Genomic DNA, 20188 nt, shown 5'->3' on the forward strand with positions numbered 1-20188 from the left:
TCGTTGGGGTCGGCATAAATAGGGGTTTGAGCTTGGGAATGAGGACTGCTAAACGCATGCGGGCGATGCCAAGAACACCGCAGCCTGCTTCTGGGACAACTTATACTCGAGAAACCTTTGTTGAGCTGCCTGCTATTCTAGTGAATAATATTGTCCGGTTCCAGTCGAGCCTAGTTTAGAGCTGTACCGCTTTCGAGTTGTCCTGTCCTAATTACTCTCGCCCAATAATCGGCCAAAGCATCATCTCAGCCCAACACAGACAGAGACACCAATCACCAACTACCAACCAACCACCTCTTCCACCACTACCGCCCCCAAATTCACCCGGTGATGCCAACATATGCCTCCTATTTTACAGCACATCTCAGGAGGTACTCACAGCCACAACCAACGACTACCTACGAAGTACCCCGTACTCAGTACTCAATCCTTCGTCCTGCTTCTCGCCAGCTATTCCAGGTCCAGGCGTGAGTGACGTCGGTGCAGCAGCACAACTGGATTATTATTAGGGGGCCGCTCTCTCTCCACCGTCTCCAGCTTGCCAGCCCTCCACTGCTAAGCTACGTACAAAGTACTCGTATTCCAGCCTCCAGTCTCCAGCCCGTCGGCCATCTACGATCAGGGGCCCCAGGCCCGAATATTTCCCCCCCAGGCTCCTGGTTGCGATACTGAACCACGGAACCACTACTCGTACTGATCACTTCCACTGCCCCCGTCAGCAGCTGGAGCCTCCCCTTCCCCTTCCCCCTTCCCCGTCCCCGTACCCGTCCGCGTCCCTCGCCTCAAGGCTCCGGCTGATTGATTGATTGATTGATTGCCTGCCTGTTCCCTTGTCTGGCGGACCCCAAACTGCCACCGCCGACCTCCTCCACTCCTCCACTCCTCCACCACGATCATGGCAACAGCAACGTCGGTATCGCCAACAACTCTCGATCGCTCCGTCCCGAGAAGACATCAATCTCAATCTCAATCCCACTCGTACTCCGTCCCCGCAAGGTCGCAATCAACCAGATCTAAACCTACATCCACCGCCGCATCTGCATCCACCAGCAGTCCCCTCCGATCGAACTCGACGCATTTGCACCATCGCACATCGTCGCGTCACGGCGCCGTCGAGGGAGCTCGGTCGGCCGCAAACCATGAGACTTCGAACGTCGCACAAGTCCATCGAAGAAGCTCAAGCAAAGATCGTCCCCCACCGTCGCGGTCAGACTCACAATCACACCGCAAAAGCGGTTCCAACCACGGCCACGGCCATCGCCACTCCCACCACCACCGATATTCATCAGACATGTCGACGGCCGTTGCAAATGGAGGTGGCCCCGCTCCCGTGGTGACGCCCCACGAGTCGAGGCACTCGGGCAGGTCGGGGAAATCGCGGACGACCATTCCAGCGCAAACGGGCAATTGGGTCCTGGGGAAGACGATCGGGGCTGGGAGCATGGGCAAGGTAAAACTGGCCAGGAGAGTGGAAGGGGGTGAGCAGGTATGCCCTTAAATCGTCGTCATGTTGCAGGTTTAAAATTAACATCGCTTCTAGCTTGCGGTCAAGATCGTGCCTCGAGGATCTACGGATGATAATCCCAATCAAAGTCGCGCCGATAAAGAGAGGGCCGATCACTCAAAAGAGGTCCGCACAGCCCGTGAGGCCGCCATTGTGACACTCTTGGATCATCCATATATATGTGGCATGCGAGATGTCGTTCGCACAACCTATCATTGGTATATGCTGTTTGAATACGTCAATGGTGGCCAGATGCTCGACTACATAATCTCCCAGGGGCGATTGAAGGAGAAGAAGGCGAGGAAGTTCAGTAGACAGATTGCGAGTGCCCTGGATTATTGCCATCGGAACAGCATCGTGCATCGGGACCTCAAGATCGAGAACATCTTGATAAGCAAGACGGAAGATATCAAAATCATTGATTTCGGTTTGAGTAACCTATTTTCTCCTCGGGGACATCTGAAGACATTTTGCGGCAGTCTATACTTTGCAGCGCCGGAGTTGTTACAGGCCAAGGCGTATACGGGGCCTGAGGTCGATATATGGAGTTTTGGGATTGTGCTTTATGTTCTAGTTTGTGGCAAGGTACCATTCGATGATCAGAGCATGCCGGCGCTGCATGCCAAAATCAAGAAGGGCCTGGTAGATTATCCTAATTGGCTTTCACCTGGTAAGCCCCCCCCCCATCCTCCTATGAAGCTTGTAGCTATGCTGACAACCACAGAATGCAAAAATCTCATCTCCCGGATGCTTGTCACCGACCCAAGACAACGCGCATCTCTACAAGAGATAATGAACCATCCTTGGATGGTTAAAGGATTTGGAGGGCCACCAGAGAACTATCTACCGAAACGCGAGCCGATCCAATTACCACTTGATCCAGCAGTCATACAAGCTATGACTGGCTTTGACTTTGGCCCACCAGAAGTGATAGAGGGTCAATTGACGGACGTAATCGAGTCCCAGGATTACCAAAGAGCCATCCGAACGGCTGCACATGAACGTGAAAACCAAGTACCAATACCGAAAGACCCCGAGAAGAAAAGGGGGTTCGGTTTTGATTTCTACAAGAGGAGGAGTTCGGCTACTAGTCGTGATACTCTCACAGCTTCTAGTTCTGATGCCTTGGCGCTTGGGAGTGACCCAGTCAATGCTTATCATCCGCTTATTTCTGTCTACTACCTTGTTAGGGAGAAGCAGGAGCGCGATCGACTAGCAGCAAACCCAGGCGCTACCTCGATGCCCCGCGTTCCTGGAGAGGCACCTCTCCAAATACCTGATCTTCCGGCTCCTAAAGCAGCGCATACAAACGCAGCTGCATATGAGATGGCAGGCGAAAAGCCAACGGGGGGTCGGTCGCGACCCCGCGCGCGAACTCATGGAGAGGACGATGTTACGGAGAGCATGAAGCACTTGAAGATAGCAAGCACGAGCGGTGGACCTACATCCCCAGCTATCATTGAACCTCTCCCTGAGCAGACACATCACCGGAAAGAAAGCACTGCAGCTGGCATCCTGCGGCGGTTCAGCACTAGGAGGCGCAAAGAGCCCTCCGATAAGAGCCATCCCCCGATGGTTACCGTTCAGACGCCACATGAACACAGCACTCTGAGGAAGAGTTTTAGTATGAGACGAAGCCGCGACCGTGATGATGGGTCGACTTCGATGTTCCATGGGGGAGGCAGCCAGCCTCAGCACAGCGACCTCTTATCACCACCTAGATCTGCTGGTCATAACCCACGAAGTGCCAAGGGACTGGGAAGGTCAACAAGCGTCAACTCAGCGGAATTTAGGAGAAGAGAGGCTAGACGCGGGGCATCTGAAGTGCCCCCTCCACCTCGAGTCACATATAAGGAGCCACCTCCTACCAGCGGTTCTGATCATTCAACAGCGAACGAGAAGGCACTACATGAACCAGAGCAGAAGAGCACAGGGCACTTAAACCCCAAAAGTGCAACGACGAGAGCCAAGTCACTTGGCCATGCCCGGAGGGAGAGCATCCAGGCTCGGCGGGCTCGACGGGACGAAATTCGGGAGGCGAACGTGCCCGAGGAGACTGACGGTGAAGGAGGAGATGCAAGTGGCCTCTCCACTGAACGTGTTAATAGTGCCGAGCATGTCAAACCTGTATTCCTGAAAGGCCTCTTTAGCGTTTCGACGACCTCAACCAAGCCAGTTTATGTCATTCGTAACGACATCATCAGGGTACTCAAGCAGTTGGGCGTGGAGTTCACTGAGATCCGCGGTGGATTCAGTTGTCGGCACACACCATCTATCGATCTCAAGAAGGTCGTTGATCTCCCGCCCAACACCCACTCCACTCAAACGCCAGGCCACCGTCGCCGAATCAGCTTTGGAGGATTCATGGGGGGTGGTAGCAACAGTATGGACCGCGACCGGGACGATTTCAGAGACGTTGATAAACAGCCACTTACTCCGCGAACACCCGGCAGATCCCGTGGAGATGCAAGTTACCCTACTTCCGAGGCCTCGGACGAGAGCGTGCATCGCTCATCTGCCAGGGTCGTCGGGGATACCAGCACACATGTCCAGAGCGAACTTGGCGGAAGCATGATCCTGGAATTCGAGATATTTATTGTCAAGGTCCCATTACTTTCTCTTCATGGAATCCAGTTCAAGAGACTTGCTGGAGGAACATGGCAGTATAAGAATATGGCAGACCAGGTTTTGAGAGAGCTTAGACTTTGAAAGAGTTTAGTTGCTTTTAGGGGGGAGAGGAAGAAAAGAAAGGGAAAGAGGAGTGAAGAGAGAGATGTGTATCGTCTTTTTTCCGCAAATTACCTAGCAATGGATTAACGGGGAATTTGGCAAGGCATATGGCATGGATGGAGTAAACTTCTAACTATTACAAGCACGGTTAAAATTTTCGCAAGCACGTAGTATAATATATAGTGAACTTAATAGTGTTATAATTGCTCCCTGATGTTCATAAAAGCACCTAGGGTAAATAGGGGAATGCAAGTAATATAATAAATCATTCTCTGGTATGTCTCTAATAAACAGAAAATGTTATGGGTATCATACAAATAAATAAAGCATCTACAACCCTGCACATGATTACATCAAACTCCCCTCCCAAAACCACCAGACCTCCTCCTCGCAGCTCCACTCCTCGCTCCACCCTCACTAAAACTAGTTCCCAGTCCAGAATCCTCACCCACCCCCCTCCTCTCTCTTCCCCGCATGCCACCTAGAATATGCTCGTCCTCGTCATCGGCATCTAACGGCTGGATAGCCGCGCCTTCAATAATATCCTCATCATTATCACGCTCCTCATCTTTAATCCTGGGTTCGTACCGCAGAGGAGGTTGGCGGCCATATGTAGGGAATGAGCGTGGGGTGTCCGAGAGATCTGGTTCGTCTTCTGTGGCGGGCTCAGTTTTGATGGTTTCTGTGTCCTCGTCTTCTATTCCCCTTTCCTTCTTGATCTGTGCTTTTGATTTTGAAGATAATGATGATGGTGGTTCTGTGGATGAAAATAGCATCCGAAAGCCCATCCATCCTAAGAGAGCAAATACTACTTCAACGACCCAGAATGCACTGGTGAAAATAATCAGGCTGGCGATGCGGTGGTTATACATCACCCATCGTAGACCGCTGAATCGTGCTGTGAAGTTTATCTGAACGGAGTAGACTTGTATGTGTTGCCCGGCTTGTACTTCTAGGAACGCGTATCTAGGGACGAGTTTTGTGCTGCGGCCGGGGAAGGAAAGGCGTTCGGCCATGGGGATGGTGAGGGATTCGGATTCCTGTCGGAGATTGAGGATATATAGCGGGAGGGATAGGATGCGTGAGGAGAGAGAGATCAGGGGTGAGGCGTAGGGGAGGATGGTGGGGCGGCGGGAGGAGTGCAGAACTGTTTCTGGGGGGATGGATAGGGACGGGGTTGAGATTAGATGAGTGGGTGGAGGGTTGGTGCTGCTTGGTGGTGGTGTAATTGGGAATAAGGATGGTTTGTAGGATTGTGAGAGCAGGTTGAGGGAGAGCATGAAGTTCCCTGTGTCGAGGTTCGGTGGTGAGCGCGGGACACGCAGGGTGATGCTGATATCGTATGCTTGTTGGGAGATCAATTCCGAGTCCAGGCATGCGATTCCATATGGATGTGGACCATCTCTATAACATATGCCTTTATTAGCACCCATCAATCTATTTAGATACGCTAAACACCTAGAAAGGAATGTAAAGCAAGTAAAAGTAACAAACCCACCCATATTGCAAATGAATAACCCTCTCAGTCCCAATCTGCGGCACATAATTGTAATAAAACGCAGCATAAGCACCGGTCGCTAGGACTAGCAGGAATGTCGAGCTTATCAGGAAGAGTAGCGTGTTGAGGTATGTTTTCCGTGCTGGCTTCGATGTCGCGACCCGCAAGGGTTCCAGGATCAGGTCCTGGAATTGGGAAAGGATTAGCAGCCGCCGTTTGAAATAGTAGGGTTATCTTGTAGAAGGATATGGAAAAGGAAGGACTGGAAGCTGGATATACGTACCATTTTGGCCTTTGCTGCGTTGCCGTGGCCGCAGCGGGCAGGGAGCGATTGTCGTCGTCGTGGTGCTTCGGAATCTTGGTGTTGTTGACGTTTGGCGTTGGAGCTGGAGCTGGTGGAGCTTCCCCTCGCTCCCGGAATGACGTCCACATGCTTGACATTTGCATCCACTCTCGGCACCGCGGACGAATATCCCGGAATGAACATGGCATACAATAGCTGGGATTTTACAGTATGGATGGAGATGGAATTGGAATTACAACTCAAGGTTAGAATTATTTCAATTGTATAGAATATTTGATCTCTTTGCTAGTCAAAGGACATCACATCACGGCTTTGGGCATGTTTCAAAACTCCATTCATCTCTTTGAGACCCTTCGTCTCATCAAATGTACAAATCCCATGCGAAATCCCGAGACAAGAAAGAATATCAACGCTGTAACTTGCCAACGCGCATTTCCTCAAAATGTAGATAAACAACACAAAATCAAACCATCCGTTAGTCCAGATCATTAGCCCGTCAAAATCATTAGCAATTCTGAAGGTAATTGCTGGGTACTAAGCCCGGTCGTCCATTCTTCCCAGCAATTTCCGCCTCCCACCATCCATCATCTTGATGTCTCAACACCGCCAGGATGTCGCCTTTAGCAAAACTCAGCTCCTCCGGAATAGCTGCTTGGTACATGTACATGGCTCGTGCTTGAGATAGTTAGCATCCTGGTCAATATACGGGAGTGCAAAGGGAACTTACCGAAGTGTAAAATTGGCCGTCCTTCTCTGTTATACTGTCTAACATCCGCAACACTCTTGCTCCGTTGCCTAGTGGCCGAACCATGTTGTGAACCACTGCCTTCATAGTAACTCATTGTTCTCGAAGAACTAGAACCACCCGATCGTCCGCTTCCCCGTCCTTGAGATCCGTACCCATCGCCAGCAGGTGCAAGCTGGACAGCCATATCATTGCTAACATGACTACTGTTAGGTCGTTCCTGGTCTCTGAAAGGAGCTGGTGAAACAGCTCGAGCGACCTCGTTCGGCGAGTTGTGGCGGTAGTAGCCTTGGTCAGAACCACGCTTTTGGGGAGAAGCGGATTGGGTCCGAGAGCGCTGACTCCCACCATAAGGATTGGGCGAAGCAGATCGATATCCTTGTCTGGTATCTACTTGCATGCCTGGACGGGGGGATACGCTGCGGGGCGGGGCTGGAGATGTAGCTCGTGGCATATCATTCCCTCGCGTTCCTGGCCGAGACTGCGAGCCTGAACCGTATCCTCCCTGGGAGTCAGGACGTGCTTGGGGCGCTTTGAACATCTCTCTTGCTTGGTCTTCATACTTCTGCCGAGTCTGTTGCATCGCTTTGGAAGTGAAGGCTGGCTGTGGAAGTCCAAGTCTTGATACTGGCTGATCATAGGATGGGGGCGGTGTGCCTCGTACTCCGGCCATTAGAGCACCGTTAGCCATCTGACCCCCTCCCAGTCGAGAGTTAGGGGTTGCTCCAGGGGCTGGAGTTGGTATCCCGTGATAGTTATCTGCTGAGACTCGTGACGAAGAAGCCTTGGTTGCGCCCTTCAACTCGGCGAGAGCTTGGGCAATTGGATCTAGCTCTTCCTCCTGTTGAGATCCCTTCTGGCCAGATTTTGCCTTTCGGTCCGAGGCCTGGACATCAAACACATTATTTCCTATGTTTAGTTGAAAGTTCGCTCGAGGATCAACCGGTTCCGGACTGTGAGTGGCTCTGTCACTGATCATCATGCTTTGAGAATCTTGACCATACTGAGATCGCCGCGATTGATCATTTTGATTATTCGTAGTGCGGCTGGCAGACCATGTATTTCGGTTTGATGGGGCGCCAACAGTCCTTGAATGATCCTTCTCCTTATTGCTCTTGCGTCTGAATGGGCTATGGCCTTGGAAAAACCCGCTCTTCTTCTTCAAAACTTGTTTCTCCGCTGGCGGGCCGACCTGCTTGACTGGAGATGTCTTACCGCTAGGCGGTTCCTGACTTGAGAATGAGGTAGGGTTGGAATATTCGCTTTGAGAGTCGCGGCTCGAAGGCCGACCTCCCCCGCTGAGTGCTGAGCTTCTCTCTGAAGGGGGCCCTGTTCGACATAGCATTGTCATTCCATCCATTGGATAGGGATCATGCGGTACAGCAGCCAACGCGCCATGTTGACTCTGATCGTATTGGTTCCTGGTAGGTTGAGCTTGATAGTCAAGTTGCGGTTGCCTGGATCGGTCGGGTATCATTTTCTGTGGGGTTACAGTGGCCTCACGACTCTCAGGGGTTCCGGGTTCGTGGCCGAAGTCTCGAGCAAGAGCTGATTTGGGATCATGGTGAGATTCGTATGTGGAAGGTTGAGGAGAGGAGCTTCTATAAGCTGGGTTGATAGTTCGCTGGAATTGTGCGACTGAGTAGCTGTCATCTTCTGATGCTTCGGATTGTGTATCGCTAACATCTCCACGGCAGAAATTGATGTACCTCGGTGGATCAGGTATCTCCTGGCCTGTTCCTCTTTCCTTGATGAAACAAACTATGTCTTTTTCGACCTCGCAGTTCTCGAGCGACAGTCGAACTTTCTCGCAGGACGCGTCGTCGCTAACACAAACCGTCGAGGCTATGTTTGCGAAGCTCCAGAGACTGCTCTTCATAAAATCCAATCTCTCCTCCTCAAGGTCCTGGAACTTATCCGCGGCACCTTTCCAGTCTCTGTTCCATCGTCCGGTGGTCTCCTCGAGAACTTTGACTGCACTTTCGTACTCCGTATTGGATGTTGCGAGGTTTATCTGGGTCTTTTCTAACTTCGCCTTGTTCTTCCGTTCCTCTTGGCCCATGACCATGTGGCCTTGTGCTAGGTATCCCTTGATCTTTAAACATTCTTGCTCATACTTGTCCCGAGTCTGTGTATGGTGGTTAGTACCTGCTACAGTTGAGCGAGAGGTGATGGGGCCATACCTTGTTAACCTGGTTCGTCTGCTGTATCTTGACTTTCAATAGCTTCTCTATTCCATTCTGTACGATCTTTCTCCGCTCCTTCATAGCACCTGCAAATGCCGCCAGCGGCTCCTCGAGTTCTGTCTTCATTTGTCCCGCGATATTCTGATGGGATTTCCCCATCGCCTCAACTTCTCCTCGTAGGACATCCAACGAGGCCCTAAGTGTGCCCGCCTCCTGGGACCCCAAAGGCTTGCGGGAAAGGGACAATAGTTTGCGAGAGTAGTCATCTTCAATCGAGGCGCGGGCTATGAACTGGCGTCAGCAGGGAAAGAGGGGGGGGGCCTCGGTCCTCAATCACATACCTTGGTAGAACGATTTCAATTCGTCGCACGTAACCTTTGCATTGTGCATGCGCTGAAGTAAAGGGTCGACTCCAGCGTCATCTTTGCCCCAAAAATTGTTGGCAAAACTCAGAGCCACGGACGGACCCTCTGACACCGTTCCTGGCATGATGCCCAATCCAACGGCGTAGTGATGTTTGGTTTCGATCAGTCCTGCGTCGACACACACCGAGTAAATTTCAACAAGTGCTTAAATTAAGTACAAGTATTCAAAGAAAACGAGGTAGAAGTCCAGTCTTCTAAGGAGAGGGCTGAAATGAAATGGCTGAGTGTTAAGGGCAGGGAGCAACTTAGTCAAGATATGGAAATGGAGCGGTGGATGAAGTGTCGTGTTTACTTGGTCGCCACGGCAACTGGAGCTGGCGCTTCCGGAATTCTGGAATGCAAATGTGACGTCACGTGAGCTGCACACAACCTGGAACTCCCATTGTTCATGCGCAATCCTCTTGGTAGATATGAGCTAATAGGTCCCATGGTACAGTAGCTCGGCTTCATAAATACTTCCTCGTAAGTTTTGGTTTAAGTTCTAGTAATCTACACGGTTTGTGTTGTTTTGAGCCGATCAACACTCACCTACCTAGGTATAAATTCCTACCTCATGTATTCTCCCTAGGCGCATGATTGAAGATGGCCGCAGCTCTTTGTCTTGGTATATCTGAACCGAAATGAAAGATCGGCCTTGATAGCAAATATACCTATTTGGGGCCCCGTGTGATATCACTATAGTTCAGATATGTTACGGGGTGCAATGTTACTCTCATCATATCAGCTTGGGAATGTGCCCCCACATGCTAGAGTGCCTCACGCCGACCGCGACAATTCAATAGACTTCGCCTACAGGCCGTATAAACTTTATAGCGATACTTAGCCCTATAACTAGCTTGACCTTAGTATTTGCAGATGCTGCTGTCCTGACTGGACGGCTGCAGACATGATATGGTGGTGGTGCCGCGTTCGCGGCACCATCGCCTGGCGGCAGAAGGGAAGATAAAGAGGATGTCGCGGGATCGGAGGCCCCATTGGCATCGACAACAGGAATAGTAAAAGGCAATACATACTCCTGCCTGGATTCCTTTCCAGTAGATATTTCCGTACATCTGCAATGTTTTAAGCATCCATACCTGGCCACGAGAGCTCAGGCTTCCCCGTACCTCGCACAGCGCCCTGGCACTAGCCCCAAATAGGCTAGCTGCTGTGAACAACCATAGTCGCGACTACGTTCTTCAACTTCAAGGTCAACGCCAACTATCCCCATCCACCTTCACCACCACCAATACAACCCCCCCCAGGTCTCTCGACCTCTACAACCCTCCTCGATATTCGCATCACCCTCATCGATGTCCATACCTCCCCGGTAGATCTACTTTCGTCTCTAGAGATCGAGAGTTAGCTCTCCGGAGTGGGTCTGCGCCAGAATACCAGCAACTTCGATGGTGAACTCAAGAGGGGGGACTTTCACACCTTCGCCCGCACAGCAAACGATTGTGACAGGCGTCAGCCATTCGCCCCACGGCTCCCATCATAGTGCTTTCAGTGCTGGCGCTAGCCCCAGCACGAACAGTCCTACTGGATCCAACTCCCTTACGAAAATCGTTGTCGCCCAAGTCTACCTCCTTCTCAGCACGATCAAGGAAGATAAGGATCGCACAAAGTGGGAACTCCAAGCTGACCAGCTCAGAAAGGTATATACGCGCTCTCCCTTTCTTGATACAACAGCGACTGATGGCGCCTTCTTCACAGCTGATCGATGAACACGGCATGGAAGTATTTCAGAAATACTTCAGTCGTCTTGTGGCTGGCAATGCGCCTCAAATATTCCCCGGCCTGAACAGACCAGTAGCAAATGCTGGGAACTACCAGGTGCTTGTCAACGAAGTGCGCAAAGTATCTCACGATGTCGACCAGGCTGGGAAGATCGCGGAGTCGATAGAGACCGCAAATGAAGATATCTTCCGCGATTTCGACTTGTCGACATTCATGGAACACTTTAAGCTAGATGCGCTCGAGAAGACTATTCTAGCATTGGCGTTCAAGACCGGATCAAGGTCAGATCTGAAAACAAAATGTAGGTGAACACATCAAGATGCGCTCCGTCATGCTAACAGGTCCCAGCCGACGCCATTCTCTCCGCGAACTACACCAATTTCTTGCAATCACTCGCGCGGCCTAGCCCCGAGCATGCAGACCTCACACCCAGCTTCCTAGCAAGCATTATAGACCGCTTCATCCAAGAGCACCCTCCCAATTTCGATAATCAAGCCCGGCAAGATCTTCACCTTGCCATCCACTACCGATATGCAAACTCTGGGCCAGATGCGACGCCTTCAACAGAGGTTCTAGCAGCCCTTTACCTCCTGAGAAGTCTGAGCGACAGCAATCAATTAGTTCTATACATACAGCGGATTGGCTCAGCCATGACCGCCGATGAGGAATCCTGCAGAAATTATCTGCGCAATGTTGGAGATCCACCGCTTGACGAGGCACAGGTTGCAGCGGCTTTAATTTATACTACAATCAGCCGAACCCATTCCTTCTCAACATCCACGTTGGTAAATAGCCTTCGAAAGGAAGTGTCGAAAGATTTTAGCTGGTCACAGGTTGTCGCAAACTTCGACCAGTCAGACCTACGAATAACTTCTCAACAATTCCTTGCCCTCTATTCCGCTCTCCGACCTCTGGCGGTTGATGAGCTTCTTGATATACAGCAAATGTGGGGTGGCAAGTGGCAGAATTCTGAGACTCAGCTGTCTTTTATCGGTGCATTCCTCTCCCTGGCGCCGGATGAATTGGATGCTACATCCATCCCAGGGCTCCAGTTCTCTTTCACTCTGGAGGAGTTTACTGGCGCTGAACCCGAGATCTACGAACGCGCTGCCCGGGCAGTCAAACACCCTCTTGTGTCGGCGGCCGCCTTGTCGGCTATGTTTCATGTCGCGTTGCATGCACAAAGCGCATCTGAGACTGTTGAAGCTAAGAGGCTCTTCCAAGGGGTGGTTGTTCCGAATTTGGATGTGTTCTTGGTCTCAGCCTTTGGTGTGCCGAAACCGTGGCCTGAGATTGCGAATGACACCATCAACACCTTGTTTGATCGCTTCTTGTACAAATATGATCCTAATTACGACTTCGTTCTGGAAGGCCTGTGGCGAAAGGATAAGGGTTGGGTTGCCGGGAGATTGGTCGACGCTCATGCAAAAGCTCCCATGGAACTGCCTACTATACTCGACCACTCTATCAGACACCAATGGCTCGAGGATTTGGTCCTTATCCTGAGCGGGTTTGGTCTCGACCTCACAGCCCTTGCGCATGCGCGTGGTTTCTTGGACCTCGACAAATGGGCACAGATGAACACTGGCCGAAATCAGGAACTTGCACGAGCTCTGATGACCTTCTTGAACATCAAAGCTCGTCACGAGTTAGATTATCAGCGTTCTGAAGACGGTCAATTGGTCAGCGTCATGCTTCCTGTCAAGACTATTTCTGCTCTGTTGAACATCCTCAGTGAGATCCTCCCAAAGACACCTGAACCGGATCTCATCATCGTTCAACGGACGTGTATTACCGCATATCCTCGACTCATCAACTATGGAGAAGGGTTCGACGACATTATCGATACGAATGGCAGAGAATCTAACTCCTTGCCCAAGGAAGCAAATGAGAAGATGGAGGAGCACTACAAACGAATGTACAACCAAGATCTGCAGCCTCGGGACGTTGTACAGGCCCTTGATCGATACAAGCACTCGCGTGATCCAGCCGATCAAGATGTCTTCGCTTGCATGATCCATGGCTTATTCGACGAATACTCCCTTTATGGCACATATCCACTAGAGGCCCTTGCTACCACCGCGGTCTTGTTTGGTGGTATCATTTCGCACAAACTAATCTCCGATATTCCTCTTGAGATTGGCCTTGGCATGATCCTTGAAGCTGTCAGAGACCACCCTCCCGACGAATCAATGTACAAGTTTGGCCTACAAGCTCTTATTCAACTGTACCCTCGACTGCGCGAGTGGCCAGGATTCTGCAATCAGCTACTTCAAGTTCCCGGGCTTCAAGGAACCGAAGCCTGGAATAAAGCTGAAGATGTTTGCCGCGGTCACCAGGAAGATATGGCTCGTAATGGATTTGGGGATGCCGGTCATCACCCATTAATGAACGGGGGCCCAATGACCAACGGGAACATCGATGAAATGCTTGCCAATGAACCCACTGCCCCTCCATTCAGCGCATTGAACGTTGATCCACGAGTGGATGGTAACAGTGAAGATCCTAGCACAGATGCCCAGGAGAAAATCCAGTTTGTGTTGAACAATATCACCGCTGACAATTTGGAGACCAAATTCAACGAGCTTAAAGATGTAATGGACGAACATAATCAGCAGTGGTTCGCGGGCCATTTGGTCGAGGAGCGAGCGAAGATGCAACCAAATTACCATCAACTATACCTGGATCTTGTCAAACTCTTCGGAAGAAAAACCCTCTGGGCGGAGACTCTACGCGAGACTTACATCAGTGCCATCCGGATGCTCAATTCTGAAGCCACAATGCAGTCCCAGGTAGAGCGAGCACATCTAAAGAACTTGGGGGTTTGGTTAGGTTCCCTGACACTTGCTCGAGACAAGCCTATCAAGCACAGGAACATTGCATTCAAGCAACTACTTATGGAGGCCTATGATACCCAGCGGCTGATTATCGTCATCCCGTTTGTCTGCAAGGTTCTTGCTCAGGGCAAATATTCAACAGTCTTCAAACCGCCGAATCCCTGGATCATGGACATTGTTCAGCTTCTGATTGAACTTTATCATCATGCCGAGCTAAAGCTCAATCAGAGATTCGAGATCGAGGTGCTTTGTACAGAGCTGGAGTTAGACCATACTCGAATCGAACCTTCGGCCGATATCATGAACCGTGTTCCACCCATCGAAGAAGCTACAGAAGTGATGGCCCCAGAGGTCATGGATAGATTTGAAAATTTGTCATTGAACGGAATCGGTGCTGGCGTTGGAAGTGGACGGTTCTCACCTCAAGAAATCACTTCGTCCATCCCAGATCTTGGACCTCTCCTCGTCTATCCACCTACCAATGACCTCGTCAATCAACCCCGCCTACAGGAAATCCTCAGAACTGCGATCACCCGTGCAGTTCATGAAATTATTTCTCCTGTCGTGGAGCGCTCTGTCACTATTGCCGCCATCTCAACTGCCCAGATGATACACAAGGACTTTGCAACTGAACCAAACGAAGCCAGAGTCCGGTCTGCAGCAATCAACATGGTAAAGAAGACCGCAGGTAGCCTTGCCCTAGTCACGTCAAAGGAGCCATTACGGGCCGGTATGACAAACTACATCAGGGCCCTGTCTCAAGAGCTGCCCCAGGGTTTACCTGAGGGAACTATCATCATGTGTGTCAACTCGAATCTCGACCTAGCATGTAGCCAAGTGGAGAAGAAGGCAGAGGAACGTGCTGTGCCCGAAATCGAGGAGATGATCGAACCCGAACTTGAACGGCGTCGCCAACACAGAGCCTTGAGGCCAGATGAACCTTACTATGACCCTGAACTAAGCCGCTGGTCATGGACGATTCCAAGTCCATACAAGCTGCAGCCATCTATGAGCGGCTTGAACCAGGATCAAATGGCCATCTATGATGAATTTGCAAGACAACCACGTGCACCATCCCTTTCAGGCACTACTCACATTCCTTCAGCCTCTGATACGACAAGATCGATGGCGAATGATATTTTACAAGACCAGTATCCCGCTGTACCCAATCTTCCAACACCAGCAGAACCTCCGGCGATGCCCCATCTCAGCAATCAGCAACCTCCGTATGTTCAACCAAACGCCAGCATGGCCAATGCGAGAATGCCTATAACGATGGATATCAGAAGCGTGGCAGACAAAGTGCATAAAACCCTAATTGAACTACAGCGTGTCTGTGGAGAGGCCTCTGAGCAGCATTATGCAGATCTGCCACGGCCTCACCCAGTCCTTGACGTTCTCGATGCTTTGTATGGCTTGATGTTCAGAAGCGCCCAAGGCCCAGAATCCTTGGATATCCATATTGTAGATCAGATTTGCGGGCTACTCTTCAGTGGCCTTCAAGAAGACGATCTCCTTGTGGAGAGCCTGGTCCATGTCCTGCAGAATATCTGCAGAATTGGCGGCAGACTTGCGAGCAGGGTGGCTCTCTTTATTGGGCACCAACCTGGTGAAGCTCTATTAAATGTTGCCTTGGTCACAGCGCTAGTTAAAGCCGACATGTTGGAGTGGCAGCGTATCGATTCGGCTGCATCCAAAGCCATCCTGCAGCGCAAGGAGGAAGCTCTTGGTTTCTTGTCGTCCTTGCTTGACGCGGTTCTACTGAACGATTCCCCTATTGCACTATATGCCGACTTCGCAAAGAGCCTAGAAGTTGCGTGGCAATGGATCGAGGAGGACCCAGAACTTGAAATTGGGCAACAACTGAAGCAGAAGCTGACGAGCTCTGGTCTTCCTCAATCCCTTGGCCGAAGCAATGATGACCAGATGGCTGAACGCCAAGATCAAATGGACTATATCTTCGAGGAATGGGTGCATCTATGCAGTAACCCGAATGCTAGTGAGAAAGCGACACAACAGTTCATCTCACAAATGTACGACAAGCAGATTATCAACAATAGGGATGACTTGTGCCTCTTCTTACGCCTTTCAATTGACTCTTCTGTCGACCGCTTCGAGCAACACACCCAAAACAATGGCAGCATCAACGATGGCTACATCTCGATTGACTCGCTTGCAAAGCTTATTGCGCTGCTTGTCATCGGACGCGAGCGTGAAGGTGAAGTCAAGATCGATAGGCCTCTTTTCCTCAAGTCAATCCTATCTTTGGCTGTCTTGGTCTTGAACCACCATCATGTCATTCGTGGTGAGCACTTCAATCAAAAGGTGTTCTTCCGCTTGTTCTCCACAATCCTCACCGAATTCAATACTCTAGAGGATGAGTTCACGGAGTCTGAACGCCAACAAACCCTCTTAGTACTTGCGCGCATCTTCCAGGATATTCAGCCTTCCTATTTCCCTGGCTTCATGTTCGGATGGCTTGGCCTAGTCGCCCACCGTGACTTCATGCCCCACCTGTTGAGACTTCCTGGCCAAGTCGGTTGGGAGCCGTTCGCCAACCTTATGGAGAATCTGACATCGTATACTGGCGAGCTTCTCAAACCGTTGCACCTCACACCAGTGACTAAGGAGATATATCAGGGAGTACTCAAGATACTCGTGGTCTTGCAACATGACTTCCCAGATTTTGTCGCGGCCAATCACTCAAAGCTTTGCGCCAACATTCCAAGCCACTGCATTCAGCTTCACAACTTGATCCTAAATGCCAATCCAGCACCCTTCTCCAAGCTACCTGATCCTTTACAGCCAGGCCTGAAGATTGACCGAATTGATGAAATTCGTGAGTCTCCGGACAATATGAATGATGTCGAGGCGCCCCTGCGACAGTCTGGTCTAATACAGGTGCTTGATCAGGCGCTACAAAGCGGCCCCTCTGAAGATGCCGTTGCTCATATTGCTCATGCAATTCAGCAGAGAAAAGGACGCCAATCTGGACCTGGATTTGTCCCTATCAACGTGGACCGCAAGCTGATTGAGTCCCTCGTGGTCTACGTGGGCATGCATTCCATCGCCAGAGCCACACAGAAAGGCGGGCCATCCTATGTTCCGGCGTCTCCTGATGCTGCATTAATCTCCATGCTCGTTCATGAGCTCCGCCCTGAAGCACGATACTACCTTCTTAGCAGTCTCATTGACCAACTGCGGTTCCCCAATGCCCATACTCATTATTTTAGCCAGGCGCTGCTGGAAGTGTTTGGCAGTGACCTCAACGACCAAGAAGAGTCTGATATCCGGCAGCAAATCACCCGCATACTCCTGGAGAGGCTAATTGGACAATGGCCACACCCCTGGGGTCTTATTGTTACCATTCATGAGCTTGTCAAGAACGAGAAGTATATGTTCTTTGATCTACCCTTCATCAAATCGAATCCAGATGTATGTAAATTGATTGCCCTAGAGTCTGGACAATTGCTGATCTCAAAATTATAGGTGGTTGAACGTTTCGCGGCCATTGCAACCCGTCCTATTCCAATGTGAGCAATAGGCACAGGCATCAATACTCAATAGCAACTACCAGCACGAGGTCCCGTGCGGATTCCCTCCGACTCCTCCCTCGCCAACTTTGCACTCCACTAATTAAGACACTATTGTCGCAAAGAACGGTTTCCTAAATGTTACATATTCTATCAGAAAAAGCGAAACCGGCGTTCATTGTCCCAGATCATTAAATATTTGTTCTCTGCATAGCAAGCGAGGGGCGGGCGTATTTTGCAAGATTTGCGGCACTTTGGGCGGGGTTAGGGATTGCAATGCTTTCCTAGTTAATGCATCTTACATGATAATGTTTTCGTTCCCACTTTCTGTATGAAAGACAAGATGGGGCAAAATACGGGCATGGAGGGCGCAGAAAACAGACATATGGCGTGGACATGATTTTACTTGCTTATTGTCATCCAGGAAGGGGTGGGTGGCTCTATTTGTATTATAAAATGGGAACTCTGATCTATTTGCACCACCGATCTGCCAGTGAGTTGAAGCGTATGAGGCGATTTCAATCTTAATAGACAAGTCATGCCAGATCGGGCCAAGGTCACAATGAACCCCGAAGCCCGGGAACTTGGAGCGCTGTTGTGCAAAGGCCATAAAGCATTTGTGGCTGGCTAACAAGCAGGATATCCTTTATATCATAGCGGGCCCCCATGGCAAGTGCTCAGGTGTTGGTTTTGATTACAGATCAGCAAACCCGATTTACTCTCTTCTTTGCTACTACGGTAATAATTCCTGTAAGATCTTACGCTCCAACGTATAAATCAAGGTTGCGACTAAACCTCGAACAATCTACCATATTCTCAAATGTACCGTATGGCGCATTCTTGGGGGAATTTGGTGCAACACTCTTCTCGTGAATATTGTATGGCCCAACGACCATTACTCAGATACAAATCTAATATCCCGCTCCTATACTCTTTTCTATACAGTCTAGATGGTTTGTATATATAATTATTATTCGAATATCTAGCTAATCGCAAAGTAAGATAACTCCTAAAATCAGGCCATTATACCCCGTAGCCCAAGCCTCTATATCTGACCGAAATTGAGATATTCAAGTCGTACAAATATCTCACTAAAATTGAAGTATTCAAGTCTTGTAAATATCTATCTGAAATTAAGATATTCAAATCGCGCGAATATCTCACCGAAATTGTGATATTTACCCTACTTGAATATATTAGTTGAGATCTAGGAATAGCTCTACTTCGTAACTAGCTAGATATTCGAATAACAGAGTATAGTACTATACGCCGACTATGTAGATCGTATAAAAATAGTACAGAAGCTCGATATTATATATATAATATTTCTAGCGAAAAGAGGGTTGCACAAATTCGCCCAATAATACGCTATAACAAGGGGCTAGTAAATTTGAACTATAGTGCCTTCGCTATCACGTTGCTTTTGAGAGAAGCGCCCTTCCCTTTTCAACCATAGCCATATTATCGTCGATGGTATCCACCTCCCTGCCGTTCATCGCAGCGTCCATTAGGGTAGCAGCCAGCTCATCAACCCGGATACTACTCGATATGCGCGGCCCTATCACATCCCTAAGACCCTTGGGTTGCACGTTTGTGACGAAACCAGCTTTGACGATCAGTGTCTCCCACATACCTCCAGTTTCTGATTTGTTTGCAAAGGAAAGCATAGTTGTTTCTCCTGCTCCCTGGGAAATTTGTTAGCACATGTATTCAAACACTCTTGGAAAGTGTATATAATAGTTATGAGTTCATTACTTTGACTTTCCGCATGTTTCCAAGGAACCAGAGCGACCTCTCTTGATTCCTCTCCGTTAGTGCACCGCTTAGATGCACATGGCGGAATTTCTTTTTGCTCTCGGGGAGCGTCTTCGACATGGCATTGCCGAATGCGAGGGGGTAGTCGATCTCCAAAGCTTTGTCACCGGCTGTTGTACCCATACACCTGTTGAAGTTAGTTAGCAAGCCTATTTTTATGAAACGGGAATGAGAGAGGAGTTTACCATATACACGCATCCGCACCAGAAAGCTGTTTTAAGACAGAATCGGAATACGAATTGAAATCTTTCATAATCACCACTTTCAACTTTGGATTGTCACCGACAGCATCTGGCAGCTCGCGGCGCGAGAGAGCAATTACGGACGTAATAGAGGGGTTAGCAAGGCATTGGGACAAGACTTCGGCTCCAATGAACCCGGTACAACCAGTAACGATGAGCTTCATGGCTTTGATTTGGTGGTTCATTTGCAAAGCAATTTAACCAACCGCTTGATACAGCCTAGGAGATAGGAGTATAATTTTTGAAGCTAGGAAGTAGTATATAAATATAACGAAGACTCATAGGAGTACGAAATAGATGAATGCGTAACTCCGATATCACCGAAGCCGGGCCGGTGATAACATGAGTTCCGTGGGCATTTTATGTCAAAATAAACAGTTTTACTAGGTTTGCCAAGCGCTGTATACTCCATGAGGTAGGTACCTTAGCCGCCGAACCCCTCTAGTTGACGAAACACTTGCCCACCTTCCTTGTCTCCTAATCTACGACAGTAGGCGCATCGATAGCGAAAAGTGTGGCCCTCCTAAACTTGATGAAACATTGTCTTAAAACCATTGAAATTATTAACCTCTGATATTTCTCAGTATATCTGAAACATTTGGATATATTACTCTTTGGAATACGGGTTATAAAAAGAGTATATCCTCCTG

General features: G+C 49.7%; 5 protein-coding genes across 5 annotated transcripts; 2 read left to right on the plus strand and 3 right to left on the minus strand.

Annotated features, from left to right (window-relative positions):
* Positions 1–895: 895 nt before the first annotated feature.
* On the plus strand, positions 896–4213 carry BP5553_01800 (Non-specific serine protein kinase; the record flags this gene model as incomplete). Its single annotated transcript, XM_032010423.1, has 3 exons — positions 896–1486; positions 1541–2174; positions 2229–4213. The coding sequence occupies 3 exons, from the start codon at positions 896–898 to the stop codon at positions 4211–4213; spliced, it is 3210 nt and encodes a 1069-aa protein (XP_031874477.1).
* A 374-nt stretch (positions 4214–4587) lies between these two features.
* On the minus strand, positions 4588–6219 carry BP5553_01801 (uncharacterized protein; the record flags this gene model as incomplete). The annotated part of the gene is made up of 3 exons (XM_032010424.1): positions 4588–5638; positions 5806–5966; positions 6016–6219. The coding sequence occupies 3 exons, from the start codon at positions 6217–6219 to the stop codon at positions 4588–4590; spliced, it is 1416 nt and encodes a 471-aa protein (XP_031874478.1).
* Positions 6220–6541: 322 nt separating this feature from the next.
* BP5553_01802 (putative proline-serine-threonine phosphatase-interacting protein 2) lies at positions 6542–9456 on the minus strand (the record flags this gene model as incomplete). Its single annotated transcript, XM_032010425.1, has 4 exons — positions 6542–6711; positions 6764–8909; positions 8965–9251; positions 9309–9456. The coding sequence occupies 4 exons, from the start codon at positions 9454–9456 to the stop codon at positions 6542–6544; spliced, it is 2751 nt and encodes a 916-aa protein (XP_031874479.1).
* Positions 9457–10777: 1321 nt separating this feature from the next.
* On the plus strand, positions 10778–17485 carry BP5553_01803 (uncharacterized protein; the record flags this gene model as incomplete). Its single annotated transcript, XM_032010426.1, has 4 exons — positions 10778–11029; positions 11088–11412; positions 11460–17383; positions 17438–17485. 4 exons carry the CDS (start codon positions 10778–10780, stop codon positions 17483–17485), a joined length of 6549 nt encoding a protein of 2182 aa, XP_031874480.1.
* Positions 17486–18893: 1408 nt separating this feature from the next.
* On the minus strand, positions 18894–19723 carry BP5553_01804 (Uncharacterized protein; the record flags this gene model as incomplete). Its single annotated transcript, XM_032010427.1, has 3 exons — positions 18894–19166; positions 19237–19423; positions 19482–19723. 3 exons carry the CDS (start codon positions 19721–19723, stop codon positions 18894–18896), a joined length of 702 nt encoding a protein of 233 aa, XP_031874481.1.
* Positions 19724–20188: the final 465 nt, after the last annotated feature.

This window comes from Venustampulla echinocandica, assembly GCF_003357145.1.
Source record: "Venustampulla echinocandica strain BP 5553 chromosome Unknown scaffold_0, whole genome shotgun sequence".
In the NCBI taxonomy this organism is placed as follows: domain Eukaryota; kingdom Fungi; phylum Ascomycota; class Leotiomycetes; order Helotiales; family Pleuroascaceae; genus Venustampulla; species Venustampulla echinocandica.